Source organism: Cyanistes caeruleus, chromosome 4, assembly GCF_971803275.1.
Source record: "Cyanistes caeruleus chromosome 4, bCyaCae1.hap1.1, whole genome shotgun sequence".
Classification (NCBI taxonomy): Eukaryota; Metazoa; Chordata; class Aves; order Passeriformes; family Paridae; genus Cyanistes; species Cyanistes caeruleus.
This window is the reverse complement of record NC_141704.1, coordinates 73965724-73983773: the sequence shown is the minus strand read 5'-3', so window position 1 is coordinate 73983773 and position 18050 is coordinate 73965724. Positions and strand designations below refer to the sequence as shown.

Genomic DNA, 18050 nt, shown 5'->3' with positions numbered 1-18050 from the left:
AGATATTTTACATCACCAAGGAAATGGAAAAATGTTTTTTTAGAGCACTCTCTTGAGGCTGTGAAGTAGTAAAAGTCCAGATGACTTCCATTTTGTTTGAGACCTGGCAGCATCTTCAGATTTTAGAACTCTGTTATTCAGCTGCTTCATGCTTTTGTAAGAGTTTTTTGTGGTTTTGTTTGGTTGATTTTTTTTTTTTATTTAGAAGAGCATTATCACTTTAGGGAAAAAGCAGGATTGCATTTTAAATCAGGAAGAACAAGCTCTCCTTGAAAAAAATGAGTAGTCTTTTGATTAAAGATTATGTTCATTTGCATAGGAACTTCCTGATCCTTTTACAGCTCATTGAAAAGTCATCATGGATTAGGAACTCATCTATTCAGACTGAGTGTAGCTTGGCATGTCTCCAGTATTTTCTTTTCTGTTTTTTTTCTTTTTCAAACTCCATTGTCTGACGTTATTTTTTTTACAGTTGTACTTTCCTTCAAGGGGAGTTTAATGTCTGGTAGTTGTCAGTGCTGAGAAGAATACCTGGTGAAATTCCTCCACTAGAATTTTTTTTTTTTTCTTCCTAGAGCATCTATTTAAATAAGAAGTGGATATCCTCTAGATAAGTAGAAAGTATGACAAGTTGTGTGGCTGCGGCAGAAACTTTTTAACCCAGAATTCAAAATTGCAATTAATCTCTTGGGGTACAACCCTAAACAGAAAAAACAATGGACAGTTCTCTCTATCCTTCGTTACATTTATTTTTACTCATTGAGAAGACTGAAGTGCAAAAATTCTTTGGGGATATTGGATGATGCTATTATTTATATCCATACAATTCTGAATAAAGGCTGCTATATTAAATTCATAATTAGTGGGGAATGCAGAATAGCTCCCATAGCTATAATGCACAGAGCTCTCTGCATGGCAGTTGTTATAATTTTACAGAGCCGAATATACAGCAACATAAAAGAAAAGAAATTCATGGTGGTGTGGGAGAGAATTAGCAAAAGAAACAGGGGAATTTATGCACCAGTATTGTTTTTTAAAAATAAATTCATTAAAAGTAAAATTAAAGCTGTCAGCTGCAGGCTGAGTCCTGGAAATTTAAGTCCCTCTCATCGCTTAAAATAAGTAATTATGCTAAGGCATTTGAAGCAAAGAATGACAGCTTTGTCATTTCCTGAATTCTTAAATTTGAAATACTGTATATAATCAAGTATAGTTTACCCTACTTCTCCAGGAAGAGAGAGCATGAGTTCATCTCTGCCATAATCCACACAGCAGATCCATTAGAGACTCAAGTGTTCTGAAGGCTGCAAGAGAAAAAAAAAAAAAAAAAAAAGAAGAACCTTTCATTTATTAAAATAATTAACATAAACTCTGCTTCCTGTTGGGCATGAGAAAAAGCACTAAGGCAAAATTATCTTATCAATGAGAAAGTATTTCAGGAAAGCTGAGGCTGTGGTGTCTCATTCAGCCAAGCCACAACTGAGATATACTGAGATATACAAAGAAAAAATATTTTTGCAAGAAAAATTAACTAAAATGCTTATTAAAAAAAAACAATAATAAAAAGAGAACTTTCCAGTGGTCTTTGCTGAGTAAATCTTTAATAATTAAAGATGATTAAGTGTGTTTGCATTTATGAATCTTTATGTGATGGTGGTTTTGCTGAACAATAAATTTGTAATCTATGGTCTTAGCATGAATACAATTTTACTGGCAAACATCTACATAGTTGAAAAATGGTGTTTAATGTGTTTCCATGAATATCAGCATATGCCATTGCTTAGAAAGTGAAAGAAAAATGTCTAGGACACCTGGTGCTAAATCCTAAAGAGTGAATTACCTTCTATGTTATCAAAACTTTTTTGGCTCTCATCTACTTGAGGGAGTGCTTCTGTTGGTAGTTCAGCAAGCCTGAAGGAATTTGGTATTGAAATTCTTAGGAATTTCCACACCCAGTCATTTCTAAGGGAATAAAAGATACATAAATGAAAATGTGAAGCTGTTGCCCTTATTCCTAAAGAACTGGCTTTTGATTCTTTTCTACAACTGCTAAAATTAGCTGTTAAATTTTTGTTGAAAATTACTGTTTGTCTAAATATTTTTCCCAACTACTCAGCATTTGAGAAGGTTATAAGGACTAAGAAGGAAAAAAGGTTTTCTAAAAAGTTACTTCCCACTCTAGATTTCAGACAGATTTACTAGCTATTTAATGACCCTTTCTTAGCCCTGTAATCTATTAAAAAACACTGCATTTTTATTCACTCATCAAATGAGTAGGTACTTTTGGAATTTTTTGGTGGAGAGTGTAAGGGGAAAAGAGGAAATATATGGGGACTATACATTTGCCTTGTCTTTTCATTGTCCAGTAAATTTGTTCTGTGCAAGATTGCCTCTTGGTTCATATAAAATTTGGATGTCTAACTTCACTTTTTCCGTTATGGCCCCTTTGCAAGCTATTTCTGTATACAAGGAAAACCCTGATAAACCTCTGTGAAACTCTTTATAAATGCACCACTCTCACTCAAAGGTTTCTTAGTCTTTCTTTTTTCCTTTACCACTTCCCAAAACTTTCTGCACCCTCAAGACCAACCTGTTGCTTGTTGCTCTGGACTGTATCATGGTTTTATTTCATGATACTAATCTAATGATACTAATGATACTAATGATACATGATACTAATCAGATCTAATTGTAACTATAATTTTTTGTTTTCAGCATGCATTTGGCATCATATCTATAGGAGATGAAATATATGTAAAAACAAAGGTGCAATCTTCATACAAGCTCCCACTTTTCCTTTATTTTTATTAATGCATTTGTTTCTCTCCTTTGAAAATTCTGCCAAAATTACTGTTGCAACTTTCCAGCCCTTTACTCCATCATTCTTTCTCTGTTAAGTAGGCTATAAACTGGTTTTTTTACCTGTTTCAGTGTTTGCTGTTGTCTCTTTTTCATCATTAATCACTCTATTAGTAGTATTTGTTACCAGAAGATCAGCTTTTACCTATATTGGTATACCAATACCCATATTGGTATTTCTTGCCCTTTTCTATGTTTTTGGGTTTTTTTTAAACTAGGGAAGATTTTAAGGTGATGCAACATTAATTTAATTTCCTCAAAATTTAATTTATTTATCCTCAAAGCTCTTTGTGTCTATGATAAAAAGAGCTTTGAGGGCATTGTCAGTTAAGAGAATACAAACTACTATGTTTATCAGTCTCTCTTTTTCCACTTGTTATTTTTTTCATCTTTTAGGGTTGTAGAGTCCTGTGGAGGAGTCAGAGTTTGAAATATTCCCTTTATTCTGTTTCTGAAGTACTTAGCAAAGTGGCATATTTTTTTAATGTAATTTCAGAAGTAACTTTTTACGACTCCATTGGATTTTGATTGGATGGTTCAGTGTTAATCTTTGAAAGAATAAATGGTATTTCACTAACAGGCTTGGACTGTTGTACCATTGTTCTTTATGCTCAGTGTTTGTGGACTGGCACAAGAAGTTGTTGGGGTTTTTTCCTCTGTTTCCCAATTCCTACCTAAATAGTCTATTGATAATATGGTATCACACAAGGTGCTAAGAAGAACTTGCTCTTCAAAGGATCTCTTCTCCTATTTCTATTGTCTTTCTTGTTCAGCTTTCAGTGGGAGAGTGTGCTTACATTTCTCTCAAAAAGGTAGCAAACCATTTTTTTCAGTTTTACTTTCTCTTGTTTTTCACCATCTTGCAGAAACATTCTTGTGGCCTGTGTTTGTAGAGACACATTAAAAGAAAATGTTGTGTAATCTTGAATGTGTGAGGAAGGACACAACTCAGTAGCACCGGGTGGAAAAAGATCCCTGCCATTAGATGAGTTTATTTTTAATCTGCTTGCAAAATCTGGAAAAGGAATCAAGGAATCGTTCACTGCATACAGACTCATGTCTGACTTCAGAAGTAGATTGTAGTAGTTTATAACCACAGACATTATAATTTGAGGGTTACTATTTTCTGAAAAACAACTAACATTGCAGTCTGTGGTTGCATTTCCTAGATCAAGTTTAGTGCTGCTACCTGATTCTTGAGTGGAAACAAAAGAGTTTTCCTATAAAATTGCAAAGCAACATATGGCTTGGTTTATTTTTTAAATAATGTCTGGAGTTCTCTGGTGTATCAAATACACTACTTTTTCTTTCTGTCTTCCTAGAGATGTATATGTTGTGATTGTGTGGTCATTTCTAATACATGATTGACTGATTTCTCATGGTGTCAAATTGAGTATTTGAATAACTGTATTATATTTTTGATTAGGTATTCTTAATTTCTAACTGGTGTCATGTTAAAGCACACGTATCAAGAGTCCTGTAAGGGAGCCAACTTTGTGAATATAATTTTGTACCCAGCCACTGATCAAATATGTAAAAAAAATAAAGGGAAGAGGAAGGAGAAGAAGAATTGCACCTCAGATGCCATTTCCTTAACTTCTTACAGAAAACTGTTTTTTTTCTATTTTCTTGACTCTATTGAAACAGCACTAAGGGGCTCAAATAATGGTTTACCCTTTGTAGTTAAAGATGAAATAAGGGCCAATTTTTACCTTTGCAACCAAATTCTAAATTAGGATAGAATCTAAAGGTAGATAAAGCATTAAAGAGGAAAGAGCGAAAAGATGAAGGAAAAGTAAACATATGCTGAGAGAATGCACCTGAAGCTAAGTCTTTGTTTAACAGTAATAGGTAATATCTGAATTTGAATACCTTTGTATTAGTTGATAATTTACTGTAACAGTGGAAATAGAGGAAAAAGACAGACAATGACTGAGTACTTAGAGAAGAGCACTTAGTGGAAGGCCTTATAAAAGAAGTGAGGGTTTTTGTCACAGATAGAAAAAGTAAGATCATTGATTAAGATCAAAAGTATATGACTGAGTTGACTAAGGAACTATTGTGCAGTGTTTGCTCATTGAAGACTTCTGAAAACTGAATGAAAGGGATAAAAGAGTTTTCTTTCAATTTATTGATATCACAGAAAAGCTATCTTTTGATACTCTTGTCGTTGTTTCACAAGACTCTATGTTTGCCATTTTGAACTGCAGGTATAGGACAGTACAAACCAAGTCACCCACTTGAGGAGCATTGGAAGACGTTGTAAGGCCTGTTTTTTAAACAATAACGTGTGAAGAAAGCTGTGCATTTTATGAAACTGTTTCATTTCTTCTGAATTCAGTGAGCAGGGTAACATTTCAACTCAGATGAGAAACAGATATTCAGATCTCAGAGAAACAGATCTATATGATTCCTCCTAGGGTATGGTCAGTGAATAATCACAGAAAAACCCCAACAAATCAAAATTGTTGCATACAACTTCCAGCAGTCTGGTAAATCCAGACGTTGGGATGAAGCCCACTAAAGCAGGAGTCTTTTTGCGCACATGAGATTGTCCAGTCTGGTGGCTACACGATCTGTCTGGTGACAGTAACTGCTGAGATGATTTTCAGGGAGAAACAGGAGGTGATCAGTGTCTGAAACAGAGAACTGTTTATAAATTGGGAAGACACATCAGCAATTAATTTGGTTAACTAGAATGTGGTAGATGAATCATAGAATCACTTAGATTGGAAAAGATCCTTAAGACTGAGTCTCTCTGTTAACCTCACATTGCCAAGGCCACCACTAACCCATGTTCCCAAGTGCCACAACTAAACATTTTTTTAATAATTCCAGAGATGGTGATTTAACCACAACCCTGGGGACTTGTGCCAATACCAGTGGAAATGAAGAAGAATTCTTTCCAATTTTACTTTTTCTGTTTTAATGTCAGTGTAATAAACTAGTGTTCCATTAAGGGTATTGCTAGTGGTTTCTGTTTTCTTGCATTTTATTGATAAACTTGTAGAATTTAATTATGTTTTTATTTAGGCTTTATAGTCCAAATACTTATTTGGACTATGTAGTGTTTCAAGTATTGTATCAAGGATATGTAACATACTTTAATTGATAGTAAGTATTTAATGGGTGTAAAATGTTCTACATATTAAGATATAGCAGTTTATCAATTCTGTAATTTCCTTTGAAGAGTTTAATGGGATATATTATGGGGTTTTTTTCCATTCTAACACAAGACAGTATTTTGAGGCCTTTTGAAAATTAAACTGGCATGAGAATATAATTATAGGAACAGCATATTTCTGTAATATGTAATTTTCTACTACTTTTTCTGTTGGTCTTGCTAGCATTCTATAGTGAAATATCTTTTTCTCTGGATTTTTCTTTGGTAAACTGAATTAAAATTGAAAAAAATCATAATAATTTTTCACAACTATGATTTTCATGTGTACTCTGCTCCAGAACAGTGGGGTCTACATAGTTACACATTTTAAATTTGGGATTTTAGACTTTCACTGCTATAAAAATAGCAAAAGTGTAGTTTTGCAGAAACTCTTCTGTTTCAGCTGAAATAGAGCTTTCTTTTTCAGTTGAATAACTTCCACTGAAGTTATAATTAGGTGGATTATTCATTTTGTACATTAATAGCATATTGTAAAATGCCGCTCTTAAAGAAACAGATGAATTATGCAACTTCATAAATATCTTCTACTTCCAAAACCTTAGAATTCCACCTGTCCTCCAGCCAACCGTCCCCACTCCCCCAAATCCAAGCTATAAATATGTATCATAAAATGTTTGTATTGCTCTGCAGTCAAGCAGACCTGTAAACAAATATGTGGGTAATGCAGTGTTATGTCTAACAAGTGAAGAGTAATAAGGAATCTATTTATATTTACCTTTGATTTTCTAAAAGTTTTGATTTTAAAGAACCCAAAAACATCAATCCTGTGTGTGAATAAAAACACTAGAAGTCATGTTGTGTTCCTATTTGAACCACTGAGGTTTTTTCTGTTATTTCCTGCTTAATTCTTCAGGTGCACCACTAGTGTTTCTGTTTCTTCAAATTTGGAATGTCTACAACAAAGGCACAGGAATTTCTAATTTCTGCCTTATTGCTGAGGCACTCTCCATTTTCCTCTTGAATCTCCCTGACAAATCACTTAAGATCATGTGATTACTTTTGCTGGGTGATTTTTTTTTGCTTTCTGAAAATGTTATATTTTCAGGATTTATACGTATCTGAGGCTTGTCATTTTGTTCTCCTGAATATTAGAAACAGAGCACTTGGATTAATAATGTCATTACTTATTCCATGAGTGGCTTTGGGAAGCTGGGACTTCAGTTTTGGGACAGTGACATTAGCCCAGCAATTTGTTTCCTTAACCAAATACTGCAGGTGATAGAGATGTTTTAAGAAGTGGTTCCTGGCTTTCTCTACTGTAATGCATTTGATGTAGGGTAATGCTAATTTAGGCGGGGGGTAGGTGGGTATCTTTTGCTGCTTTTTAGTACCATGTACAGAATGTCCCTGGCAATTCCCAAAGTTTGGAAGCAAATTAACGATCTTGACAAGTTTTTATATAAGTTTACAGAAAGCTTTGACAGTTTGTATCACAGTTTAGAAATTGGTTTTGGTGGTGTGGTTTTTAATAATTCAAACTGCATCAAGGAAGGTTCAGACTGCACATTGTGGAACTCATCTTTAAAAGAGGGTGGTCAGACACTGGGAGAGGCTTCTGGAAAGGTGGTTGATGCTGTAAGACTGTCATTGTTTCAGAGGCTGTAGGAGAATCCCCTAATAATGTGCTTTAATTCTTGGGCAGCCCTGAAGTGCTCAGGCAGCTGGAACAGATGATCTTGTATGTCTCTTCCAACTGAAGTGGTCTGGCCTGATAACAGCAAGTGGTAAATCTCTGCCATCCCTGCTCCTGATGGAAAGTAATATCTAAATTGTTTTATTTTTTCTGCTCTCAGGGAACATTGCATTTATATATACACAGCTTTAAAGTGATTATTCATCTATTTTTTTTTCTCTCTTATTTACCATTTGGTACTGAATTTATTGATTTTTATAAAGTTACCACATACATTTAGGATACCTATTACTGAGAAAAGAGTGTAGAGGCGATAAAATTTAGCAGGAGGAAAAAAGGGTGACCTTTTATCATATTTGTGACTTTTTTTTATGTCCACTGACATGCTTTTCTTTTGGAAAGGAAATTGTCAAGAAAGCATTAATGGAGGAGCAGAAACGAAGTGAAAAGGCAATCGAAGAAGCAGTAAAAAGAACAAGAGAGGAATTGATGGAATATATTAAAGAGCAGAAGAGGGTGAGTTACCAGTGGATAATGAGTTTCATCATGAAGTAAGAAATTGGTAAAGTTTTCTAAACCTCAAACCTCTCTTAAAATTCACAAGAAAACAGAATCAGAAGTTAGGTCTTCTGATCTTTCATTTGTTTTTTCAAACAATTTATTATTATGATGCATTATATATTTCTATATATTATGATACATATATTTTTGTAGACTTTTAAATCCATCACAAGTTGAAAAGCAGGCATTAATATTACATAAAGTAGCATAAAGATGAGGAGTAAATGCAGCCTATCAGATTTAAATTGTAATCTGAGCTCAGATCATAGAAGACATTTCAGTATAAATAACAGGTGTTATTTTTTGTTCACAAATGAAGTTTATTGTGAAGTTTGTATGCACAAAAAGACCATTATTTTTTCCTCTCAACCCATATTATCTGAGAACCTGAAAATGTACTGGTATTATATTAAGCATGATTTATAGTCAGTGCATTGGTCTTGTTATGAAATGTTGCAATGTTCTGAAAGTTGTTTTCAGTCATTCTATTAATGCTATATCCTGACAGTTTAATGCTTGTGTATAAACAGTAAAATGTAGCTCAAGGGACTTTGATTTGCTTTCAGTAGGAGGAGAAAAAAATAACACACTTCTCCCCTTTGAAGCTCTTTATAAAAACAAAAACAAAAAATAATTTAAAAAAACCTCTTTCATATGGCAGTAGCAGCCTGAGATCAAATTTCAGTATTCTCAATAAACAGAATCACTCAGCTTGACTGTAAAGGGTAGTGTTGTCCTGAGTAGGAAGTAGAAATAATGAGTTTGGCCTCTGCTTCTATAGTCCCTGCTTTTATAGGTTAAATAATAGTATGGGAAATAGGATTTAACTTCAGAAGTTTCACTCTGCTACTAGTTAAGATTGAAGTTGGGTGAGCACCTTCCATTATGCTGTGTGTGGAGACATTTCCTTTTAGCAGGATTTGTTTGATTTGGAAATACAATTTAAACAAAATACAGTGCAAAACATGATCCATAGTGATGTTTGAGCATATCTAAAGTCAGCTGCTTACAAAGGATAAGCTGTGTGGAAGGTGAAAGTAGGTCTGCTGTTAAAATAACTTACGATAAGCGTTGTGAATAAATGGGCCCATAAGGCCTCTGATGCAGATACATATTAAAAGATCACTTTCAAAGAAACAAAATCTTCCTTGGTTTATCTGGTAGGAGCATAAATTCCTTTCATTTCATAGAGCATAATAAAATATTTCAGCCAACCTTTTTCTCTTTATAATCAGTTGACACAGAGCCATTAATTTAAAAAAAAAACAAACCTAAGGGGAACAAGATTTTTCTGGCATAAGATTTATAAAGACTGCCTATATTCAAGTTGTAAGTGAAAGACTTGTTTAACTCCAAATCATGTAGCATAATAGCTTTTATATGGTTACATAAGAGGCAGAGAGGTCAAAGCTCATACACTTGTAAGAGTAATAAATGTATTTTGTGGACTGTGTTAGAAAGTAGAAGCTAGGAATCCCTAGAAAGAACTCAGGAAAAATGCCTTTTCTGGGATGCAGAGAAGTATTTGGTTAGGTTTTTTTGAGTGACAGGGGTATCTCAGGTACAAACTTGAAAAGGTAGTAGAAACTCCGTGTCATCATTGTTTTGAAAATTTGTTTACAGAACCCTTCAAACCATGGGCACAGCAGTATTTGTACTTGGTTAGCAGGGGATTATTTGAATTAGTAGGAAGTTGCTTAACAAAAAGCAACAATGTCATAATGCTAAAATGCTGGCAAGAATAAATATAACTTCCTCTTAATTGAAGCCAAAAAAGTCACCAAAGCTATGAAAGAATTTGTTGGCATATCTTTCCACCTTCAAAAAAAGAACACTAATGCTAAAAAAAAAAAAAAAATTAAAAAACCCAAGCTGTGATGGAAACAGGTCTTTTCATACAATAAATGAAGATGTGGCATGCATTGTAATTGTGCCATATTTTTTTGGAAGGTTTTTACAGATATATAGCACTACATTGGCAGCAGTTCTAATTATATACTGCAGTCTTAGTTTTATTTTCTCTGTTCTATATTAAATTAAGGTTTTTATACTACAAAAATGCTAGTTTTTTTAAAGTTGCCACAGCTAACACCTTAAGAATGTGTATATCTAAGATGTGAAGGAAATTTCAGTCAGGAATTTAACTCTTTGTTACATCATGGTTATTTCATAACCACCACCATTCTAAAGCAGGTGTCAAAACTGAACTAGAGTCAGGCTGTCCTATCTGTTCAAAGACATCTTCCATAGCTACCAAACTCATAGAGATTTTTTTAAACATTAGTAGCACCATGAAGAATCTGACTCAGAATCAAATACACGTGCTTCATCTGTTAACCAGAATTGTTTTCCCCAGCTAAGGTCCATTCACATTATTTCTAGAAAGCTATCTTTATTAATTGCCTAAGCTATCTTTATTAATTGCCTGAAGGTATATTATTTGACTGTTTAGTCTTACTTTGCCTGCATTTGCAATAAACATCAGGAAGACAAAACAATGCTTCACCTTGTTGCTGGTGGGGTGGGAAATGAGAGGACAGAGGTAGAGGGTAGCACACAGATAAAAAGGCACTGAAGTAGGGCTAAATGTCAAGCCACTGCTTTCACTTGTGTCATACAAAAATTATTTTCAGTTTGGATTTGCTGATGTGGTAGAATATATGTACATGCCTGCACATAGGCTCTCACATGTAGGTGTATGCATCCACACTTGTATTTGTTACCTGGGGATCAAAGCAAGGACTAGACCCTAATGTCCTGTCAACTCTGATTTAAGATTAGAGTTCTCAAACCCTGATCCCTGGGCTACAAGACAGAGGCATAGCTGTGGCCTTAACTGACCTTTACAACTGCATTTCTTTTGTAATATTTTTGGTTAAAATCTGATTAATGGGTACATGCTGCTCCGTTAGGGGTACAAAGAAAGGCTGGGCCTATCCCTGCTCCACTTTTCATGGACTTCACATGGGGCTTTGGCCCATTTACTAAACAGTTTGCTTCAGTTGGCTGATGCCAAATTAACTGGATATAAACAAAGCTTTTTCCCAAAGTGCAGTTTGTAAAGAGTTCCAAGGAACTTCCATGTTTGTTGTTTGCTCCTGAATGTGATGCAGTTCCAAGGACGCCTGAAATTTTGGAGGTGTGTTGCAAGCATTCCAGATATGTGAGGAAAGGAGAAGTGTGATAATTCCTTGTGCAAAGTGGGTTTTCCCTCATCCTTTGCTATCACTTAGTCTCTTCTCACTGGTCCAAGACGTGAACAAAAGGAGGTGCTGCCTGCACCTGATGGTCCATGAAGCTAAAAAGACAAGATTTGATTTAAGGTAGTAAGGTGAATTTTCAGAATTCACCAGCCTAGACAGCTGACTAAAGAGAGTAATGGCTTCATTTCAGAATTGAAAATAAATGGTAAAATAGCAGATAAGCAATATCTGAGTAAAATAATGTCAGTATTGCAGTATATTGATCTCCTTGCTTCTTAATCTTACTTTGAGGAGTGTGTGTTGGACTTTTCTTTGCATTCATAATGTGGACCTACAGATGTTGAGCAGTTTAGTGTAGCTCCTGCCATTCTATGAAGACAATTCCTGAAATATATTTATATTTTATATGACTGGCGGAGATATTTTTTTTAATTAATTTGCAGATAGGAAGTAAAAGAACTAAATTTAATAAAAATAGGTTTTTTAATAACAGAATGAAAATACTGAAAGCTGTGTAATACTGACTTAAACAAGTAGGTCTGTCAGGGACATCTATACAGACCAGAATATCACCCAGAGAATTCTGGTGGAGTTTTATATTTCCACGTGTCTCATAAAAATTCTGATGATCAAGGCAATTGATTGATCAGTACTGTATTTCAAACTAAGATCTGTATCCAATTACTTGTTAGAAAGGTCAGGAAATTCTTTGCTCTGCTTATTTTTTCATAACTGGACAGTGTTCTGGCTTCTTGAACATAATCTGCAAATGTTAAAAACTTTCAACAAAATCTTTTGCTGAAAATTAAGTCCTGTTAGTTCTAAAATCAGACATATGTTAAGAAGTCTTGTAGAATAGAGGTTTACAAAAGGATTTTTGTTATAATATTTAGATATTTTGCATGCTACAGGTTGCAAGTTGTTTATAAATGTCATAGTTCAGTATTTTGCTGCCTATTCATTCCAATTGAATGCTTAAAAATATTAATTCAATACGTTTTATTTATTTATTATGTATTTATGGCAGATAAAAAACAGTGAACTAGTATTATTGTGCCTACTATTTTTGTATCTTTTAATTTTGTGACCATTAGCTGTACAGAGATAAAAAATAATTTTTGAAGTTGATATACTAAGGAGAGAGTAAGTCACAAGAGGAAAAGTTTTCTATCAAATAAATCTTGTGCTGAATAGGTTGTTTAAAGGACTTAATTACAAAAATTCAATTCCTGAGGTATCTAGCCACCTAGTAAATAGGAAAGATTTTAATTTTTCCTATTTACATTGATATTCATCTTCCCTCAGGAAAATCTACTGCTTGCTTTCTGAATGCAAAGATGAGGATATTAATCAATCACCTTTTTTCTGCTAATTGTACACAGTTCTCATTGACTTTAAAGGGCATATTTAAGGGCTGTCAGGGAAAAAATACATGTTAGGGCTTGAGTCATCACTGGAATGACATATTTGGTTTTAATGTAACCCCTGTTTCCCTGAAGGGCAGACACTTGTCATAAATGCACTCCCATCCTTAAATCCTTGATTTAAGGGTCAGATTCTGAGAGCAGAGATGTCACCATTATAACAAAACTCACTGTACTACTGTTTGTTCTTATATGATTTGTGCAGCTGTGCATCATAACCTTTAGAAAAAACAGAACTAAACATTTCTCTGACTAATGTTTACCAAAATACTGCAGAACTGAGAATAGCCAAAGAGGTACTTATGGGGATTTTGTATTTAATACGTAATTTTTTCCGATATTACAGAAACTAAGGGCCTATTTCAACCACAGTATTTATATTTAAGAATCACTGGCAAGCTGGTATAAGCCATGTGTGTCTCACGGGAAAGAAAAAAAAAAAAAAAAAAAAAAAAAACACCAAAAAGTTTCTCTTCTGTATTTGCATAGAGAAATTACCCCTTTAGTTTGGTAAAAGTATAGGTGCTTTGGTAAAACAGAATTCCAGGCTCACCCCAGGGATGTGTGGGATGTGCCAGGACAGGCAGCTTAGCTCTTTGCAATGTAACCAGAAGAACCAAAGTTATTTTTGTTCTTTTCTGAAAAAGACTTGGAATATTTGGAAAATACTATTTGCACCTGATAAAACACCCTTATAGTAGGTCATCTCATTCCAGGCAAGGGCAAGTCATACCTTTTCTCACTTGTGGGATCCACAGTGGGATTATTCTGCAGTACAGCATTTACCATTTGAAGGAAGATTTGTGCATTTCATTCTGTGAACAGATGAAGTGAAGTCACAATGCTTTTTAATTGCAGAAAAACAGTGATCAAGTTATATTCAAGATAGCAGGACATATCTGACATAATCTGACAGTAAATCAGATTAAAACTGCTAATTTCCTCCATGGTTATTCTTGGTTTTTGGGGTTATTTCTAATAACATACTGTATTTATGGAGTGCATTTTGTATGTTTATTTTGTCGGAAGGAAACAAATAGACCTTTGTTTTCACCTTTTGAGTAGGTTTCTAACTGATACACTGACTTTGGGGTTGGTTATGGTATAAAATCCCATTTTAGAGGTTTTTTAAGTGGCATGTGATGTGTTTCATAGTTAAATATATTCATACAGATCTGCTTTATCATTAATGCACTTTTAGAACTTACTGGGGATTTTATGTTTGATTTTGTAATTTAGCAGCAAAGCCTATATAAATCTATCTTGAAAGCACCTTTACCAAAGCAGATTGTGGAAGATGATCTATTTTACAATTGCTATAACCCCTGTTTCTATGTAGATTTCTTTTCTTAAAATGTGAAGTGTTTTCTGTGCAAGTTCCTCATTCTTTAAGAGAAGATTTTATGTTGAAAAGTAATACCTTACATTTAGTTATTTTAGGTAAAGACTGTAAAAGAATACAGGAAGATCAAGTTTAATTAGGTTTATCCACCTTGTTGAGGATATTTGCAGCAAAGGAATTGCTGCAAATTCCTTTGGGCTTTCAAATTGACTGAGAAATTGCCTGTATTTCACTCTTGAAATCTAGCCTTATGAGAAGATACGTGCACCTCTGTATAGTTACTTTGTTATTCATCCATCAGAACCATCACAGAAAAATGGTCAATTTTTTAAAGTTAAACAAACCTGACTAAGAGTTCTCTCTTTACATATCAAGTGCTGCATTTAAAATAACATTTTAGTTCTTTATGATATTGGCATAAACGCCTTAGTAGTCATATAGTCTTTTAAATACCTTGTAATTTATAACCCTTTTTGTAGTAAGAATTAGATCAAACTAATGAGGAAGGTCATTACATCAGAAGAGAAATAAGATGTCTGTCTGGTGGCTGAAACTGGCTATGATAGTAGAAAAAAAGATTTCCAAAAAAATATTACTACCAGAAAACACCTTCAAACATTAGTTTGATTGGAAATAACTATGGCTTATTGGCCCTTCTTTTCAGACAGAAAAGAGCCCATATTTTTTCTTGCTATTCATTTTTAATTTTCTACTTTCAAAAGTGACTATCATTGTAGAAGACTCTTTATATGTAATTGGTATTTCTGCCACTGAGGAAGTATCACAAGGCTGAACCCATTTTCATTTTACCCATACAGCAATCTTCATGCTTATTGTTCTAACTGCAATCAAAGCAAATTTTTTAAATTAAAAAGTGGTTTAAAAAGCACTTTGGCTTTCTGTCCAACTAAGAATTGATACAGAGTTCAACTACTGGTTATCTATATTTTGTCTTTCCTGAAATTATTGAATTGGATGCTTTCTAATTTCTTTTTTAATTATACAGCTAACATCTCCATTTAGCTGAGAAGTCCTTGACCTTCTATTGTTGACTGAACCTTTGCTTTCCTCTCTGTGTTTTTCTTACATGCATGATGGTAACTCCTTTTATAATACATCTACTGGCAGTAACCATTGCAACTACACAAAATCTCCTCTTGAAATGTGAATCCTAATGTAGCTTTAAACTCAAGAGCTGTGATTCTTCAGGTGCTAATCACATTTAGATTAGAAATTACTGCTTTTGCTCTACTTATATTGCCTAATTTTTTTCAACTGTACACATCCAGTATTTATTTTCTTTTAAGTAAATTTGCTCAATTATTTTATTTCTAATAAAGTAGACAGTTACACAACTGACATGGTGAGGAATGGAAGTAAAATAAGAATCCTCTGTACCTGCCTTTCAGAAATATACTCCATATGAATGTGAAATTATGTGCTTTGAAAGGCTTCTAAATTACCTATTAATGTCTTGGACAGAAAAGAACTGTTGCCATATAGCACTACATTAACTTCAGTACTTAGACTGGTATTCTAGTTACTGCAGGTTATTACATCTAGTATCCAGTTTTTTAAAATTTATGGCTGACTTTATGGTTCCAGCAGGAGTACTGATGTGATTCATGTTGAGGACTGAAATCCTTACATGGTTAAGAAGTGTTTGCTGCAACCATTTTTGGCTCTAACTTAGAACAATAATAAAGATCCAGCACTATGCTCTCTTTCTAATTCCTTACTCCAAGGGAGGCAGGACAAACACGCAAGTCTGCTGCTTTCAGACCTGAATCATAGAGTCACAATGTTTTGGCACAGAAGGGACCTGGAAGATTATGTTGGGTTCCAACCCCCCAGCATGGGCAGGGACACCTCCCACTAGATGACTCAAGGCACTATCCAACCCTGCCTTGGACACTTCCAGGAATGGAGCATCTCCAGCTTCTCTGGACAACTGGCTCAAATGTCTCACCACCCATGAAGTCTACAAATAAGAGTGCAGGGATTCTACACAGTGCTACTGGCCTTGAATTGACACCTACTTGATCTCACTTTGTTATTCACATTGAAGGGCTGATTTTTAATTGTAAATCTTGGAATTCACTCAATTTATTGGGTAGCAGGTGTAATAAAGAATTGAGTAAATAAAAATTCGGAATAAGAAGTTTAAATAAAGTATGTATAATTATAACTAAATGTAAGTATGGAATAAGGAATTCTCCTCCCGGTCGAGATAGAATTCCTTTTCCAAAAATCACGAATTGCAAAAGAACCCCCCCCAGATAACAGGTTTCAGCAGACTCATCAACTCGGAGGAAAAGACAGGACACAGGCCATCATAGAAACAAAAGAACCAGCCTAAAAGTCTACCTCCAGAGAAAGGCAACGCCCGGCCGATTTCGGCCGGAGACCATCAAGCAAGACAAAAGGGACGAGCCCCAGGAAGATGGTCGTTGCCAGAATCGAACACCACACCCGCCAAACCCATACTACAGAAACTCAATCAAGAAAGACAAAGAAGAGTCTACTCCTCTGAGATATCCATCGGCGCTAGCCCGGATCTCTCAATCCCGCTGTGATGAAATATGTTAAAATACATACAGACTCACTTTACATTTGAGGAGACTCTGCCCGGATACTTACTGACTCAATGTTCTAGGCCAGGAAATCCATTCACCAGACAATCAGGGACATTTGGTGAATGGAAACTGGTTGGAATTCTAGCCTGGGGACATAAAATCCCTATAAAAACCCAGGCCAGAGGACCCTCAGGTGTGGATTTGGGAACACCTATACCTTGCGTATAGACCCTGTCCACCCAGCGCTGCGCTGTCCATTTATTGTGTTTTTTTCCTCACTGTTTGTTGCTTTATTAATTTATAATAAATTAATCTTTGTTAATCTTTAATTTGCCGTTGCATTTATAACAGATTGGTGCCGTGACTCGGATCGGAAGAAACTGTGGGAGAATCTCGCTGTCCAGGGGGGTACCCCCGCTGATTTCAGCGGCCTGGGGAGCAGAGACCCTCCGCAGTTCGCTCCGATTGCCGAACCAAATTTAGGCTGAGGAAAAACCATAATAAAAAGGGGAACAGATCCAGAGAGCTCGGGAAGGCAGGAGCCTTCGGGAAAGCCGCGGCTTGATAGCTCATAAAAAGTCATACGTGCACGAAGACGCCCTCGCAGGAAAATTGCTGTAAGTACTGTGAGGTTGAGCGGGTGATCGGGCGAGTTTGTGAGAGACGTGACCTGGTCACGAAGCGAGTGTGGACTTCAAGGCCGCGTTTCCATCCTCCCGCGAGGGAATTGGCCGGCCGCGAAGGAAGCGATTCTGTGTGAAAGGGTCTCTCTTTCCTTACTCGTAAAGCCTGAGGCTAAAGGGAGTCTCAGGGGACCGATCAAAGGGGGCTGAGAGAGGAAGGGACGTCCAGTCGAGCTCTGGAACTGGTAAACTCTCTCAGCCAAAAGATTTAGAAAGTCGGAACATCGAGAAAACCCCGGTACAGCTAACCGAGAGGTAAGTATTGGTGCGATCTAGGACTTTCAGACGAAGAAAAAAGACGAACACAACGCAGAGCAGGTAAGAATCGTAAGAAAATGGGACAGAGAAAAAGTAGAACGCAGAAACTAGATAACGAGAAAAGCCCATCAGAAGAATCAAAACAAATGCTAGACATCCCACCAGAGAGTCCTTTAGGGTGGATGTTGAGAAATTGGGAAATTTGTCCCGAGAGACGAGGAAAATCAAAGGCAAAAATGATTTATTACTGTGCCGAGATCTGGGGAGGACAGGAATTGAGAAACTGTCTCACTTGGCCAGTATTGGGAACATTTGACAAATGGACGT

General features: G+C 35.4%; 1 protein-coding gene across 16 annotated transcripts in view; it reads left to right on the top strand.

Annotated features, from left to right (window-relative positions):
• Positions 1 to 18050, top strand: part of CCDC91 (coiled-coil domain containing 91) — a 149500-nt gene that overhangs the window by 105305 nt on the left and 26145 nt on the right. For 13 of the 16 annotated variants that reach the window (XR_002865055.2, XR_015285763.1, XM_086885337.1 and 10 more), the window contains one exon: positions 8079 to 8192. The exons of 1 other annotated variant lie outside the window; for it this stretch is intronic. Coding sequence is in view for 12 of the 15 variants with exons in the window: in XM_086885337.1 (XP_086741463.1) it covers positions 8079 to 8192 (114 nt within the window). In the remaining 3 variants the exon portion in view is untranslated. Of the gene's footprint in view, positions 1 to 575; positions 686 to 7685; positions 7768 to 8078; positions 8193 to 18050 lie in introns of those variants that run through there. 2 more of the 16 variants (XR_002865057.2, XM_086885341.1) reach the window with 2 other exon arrangements.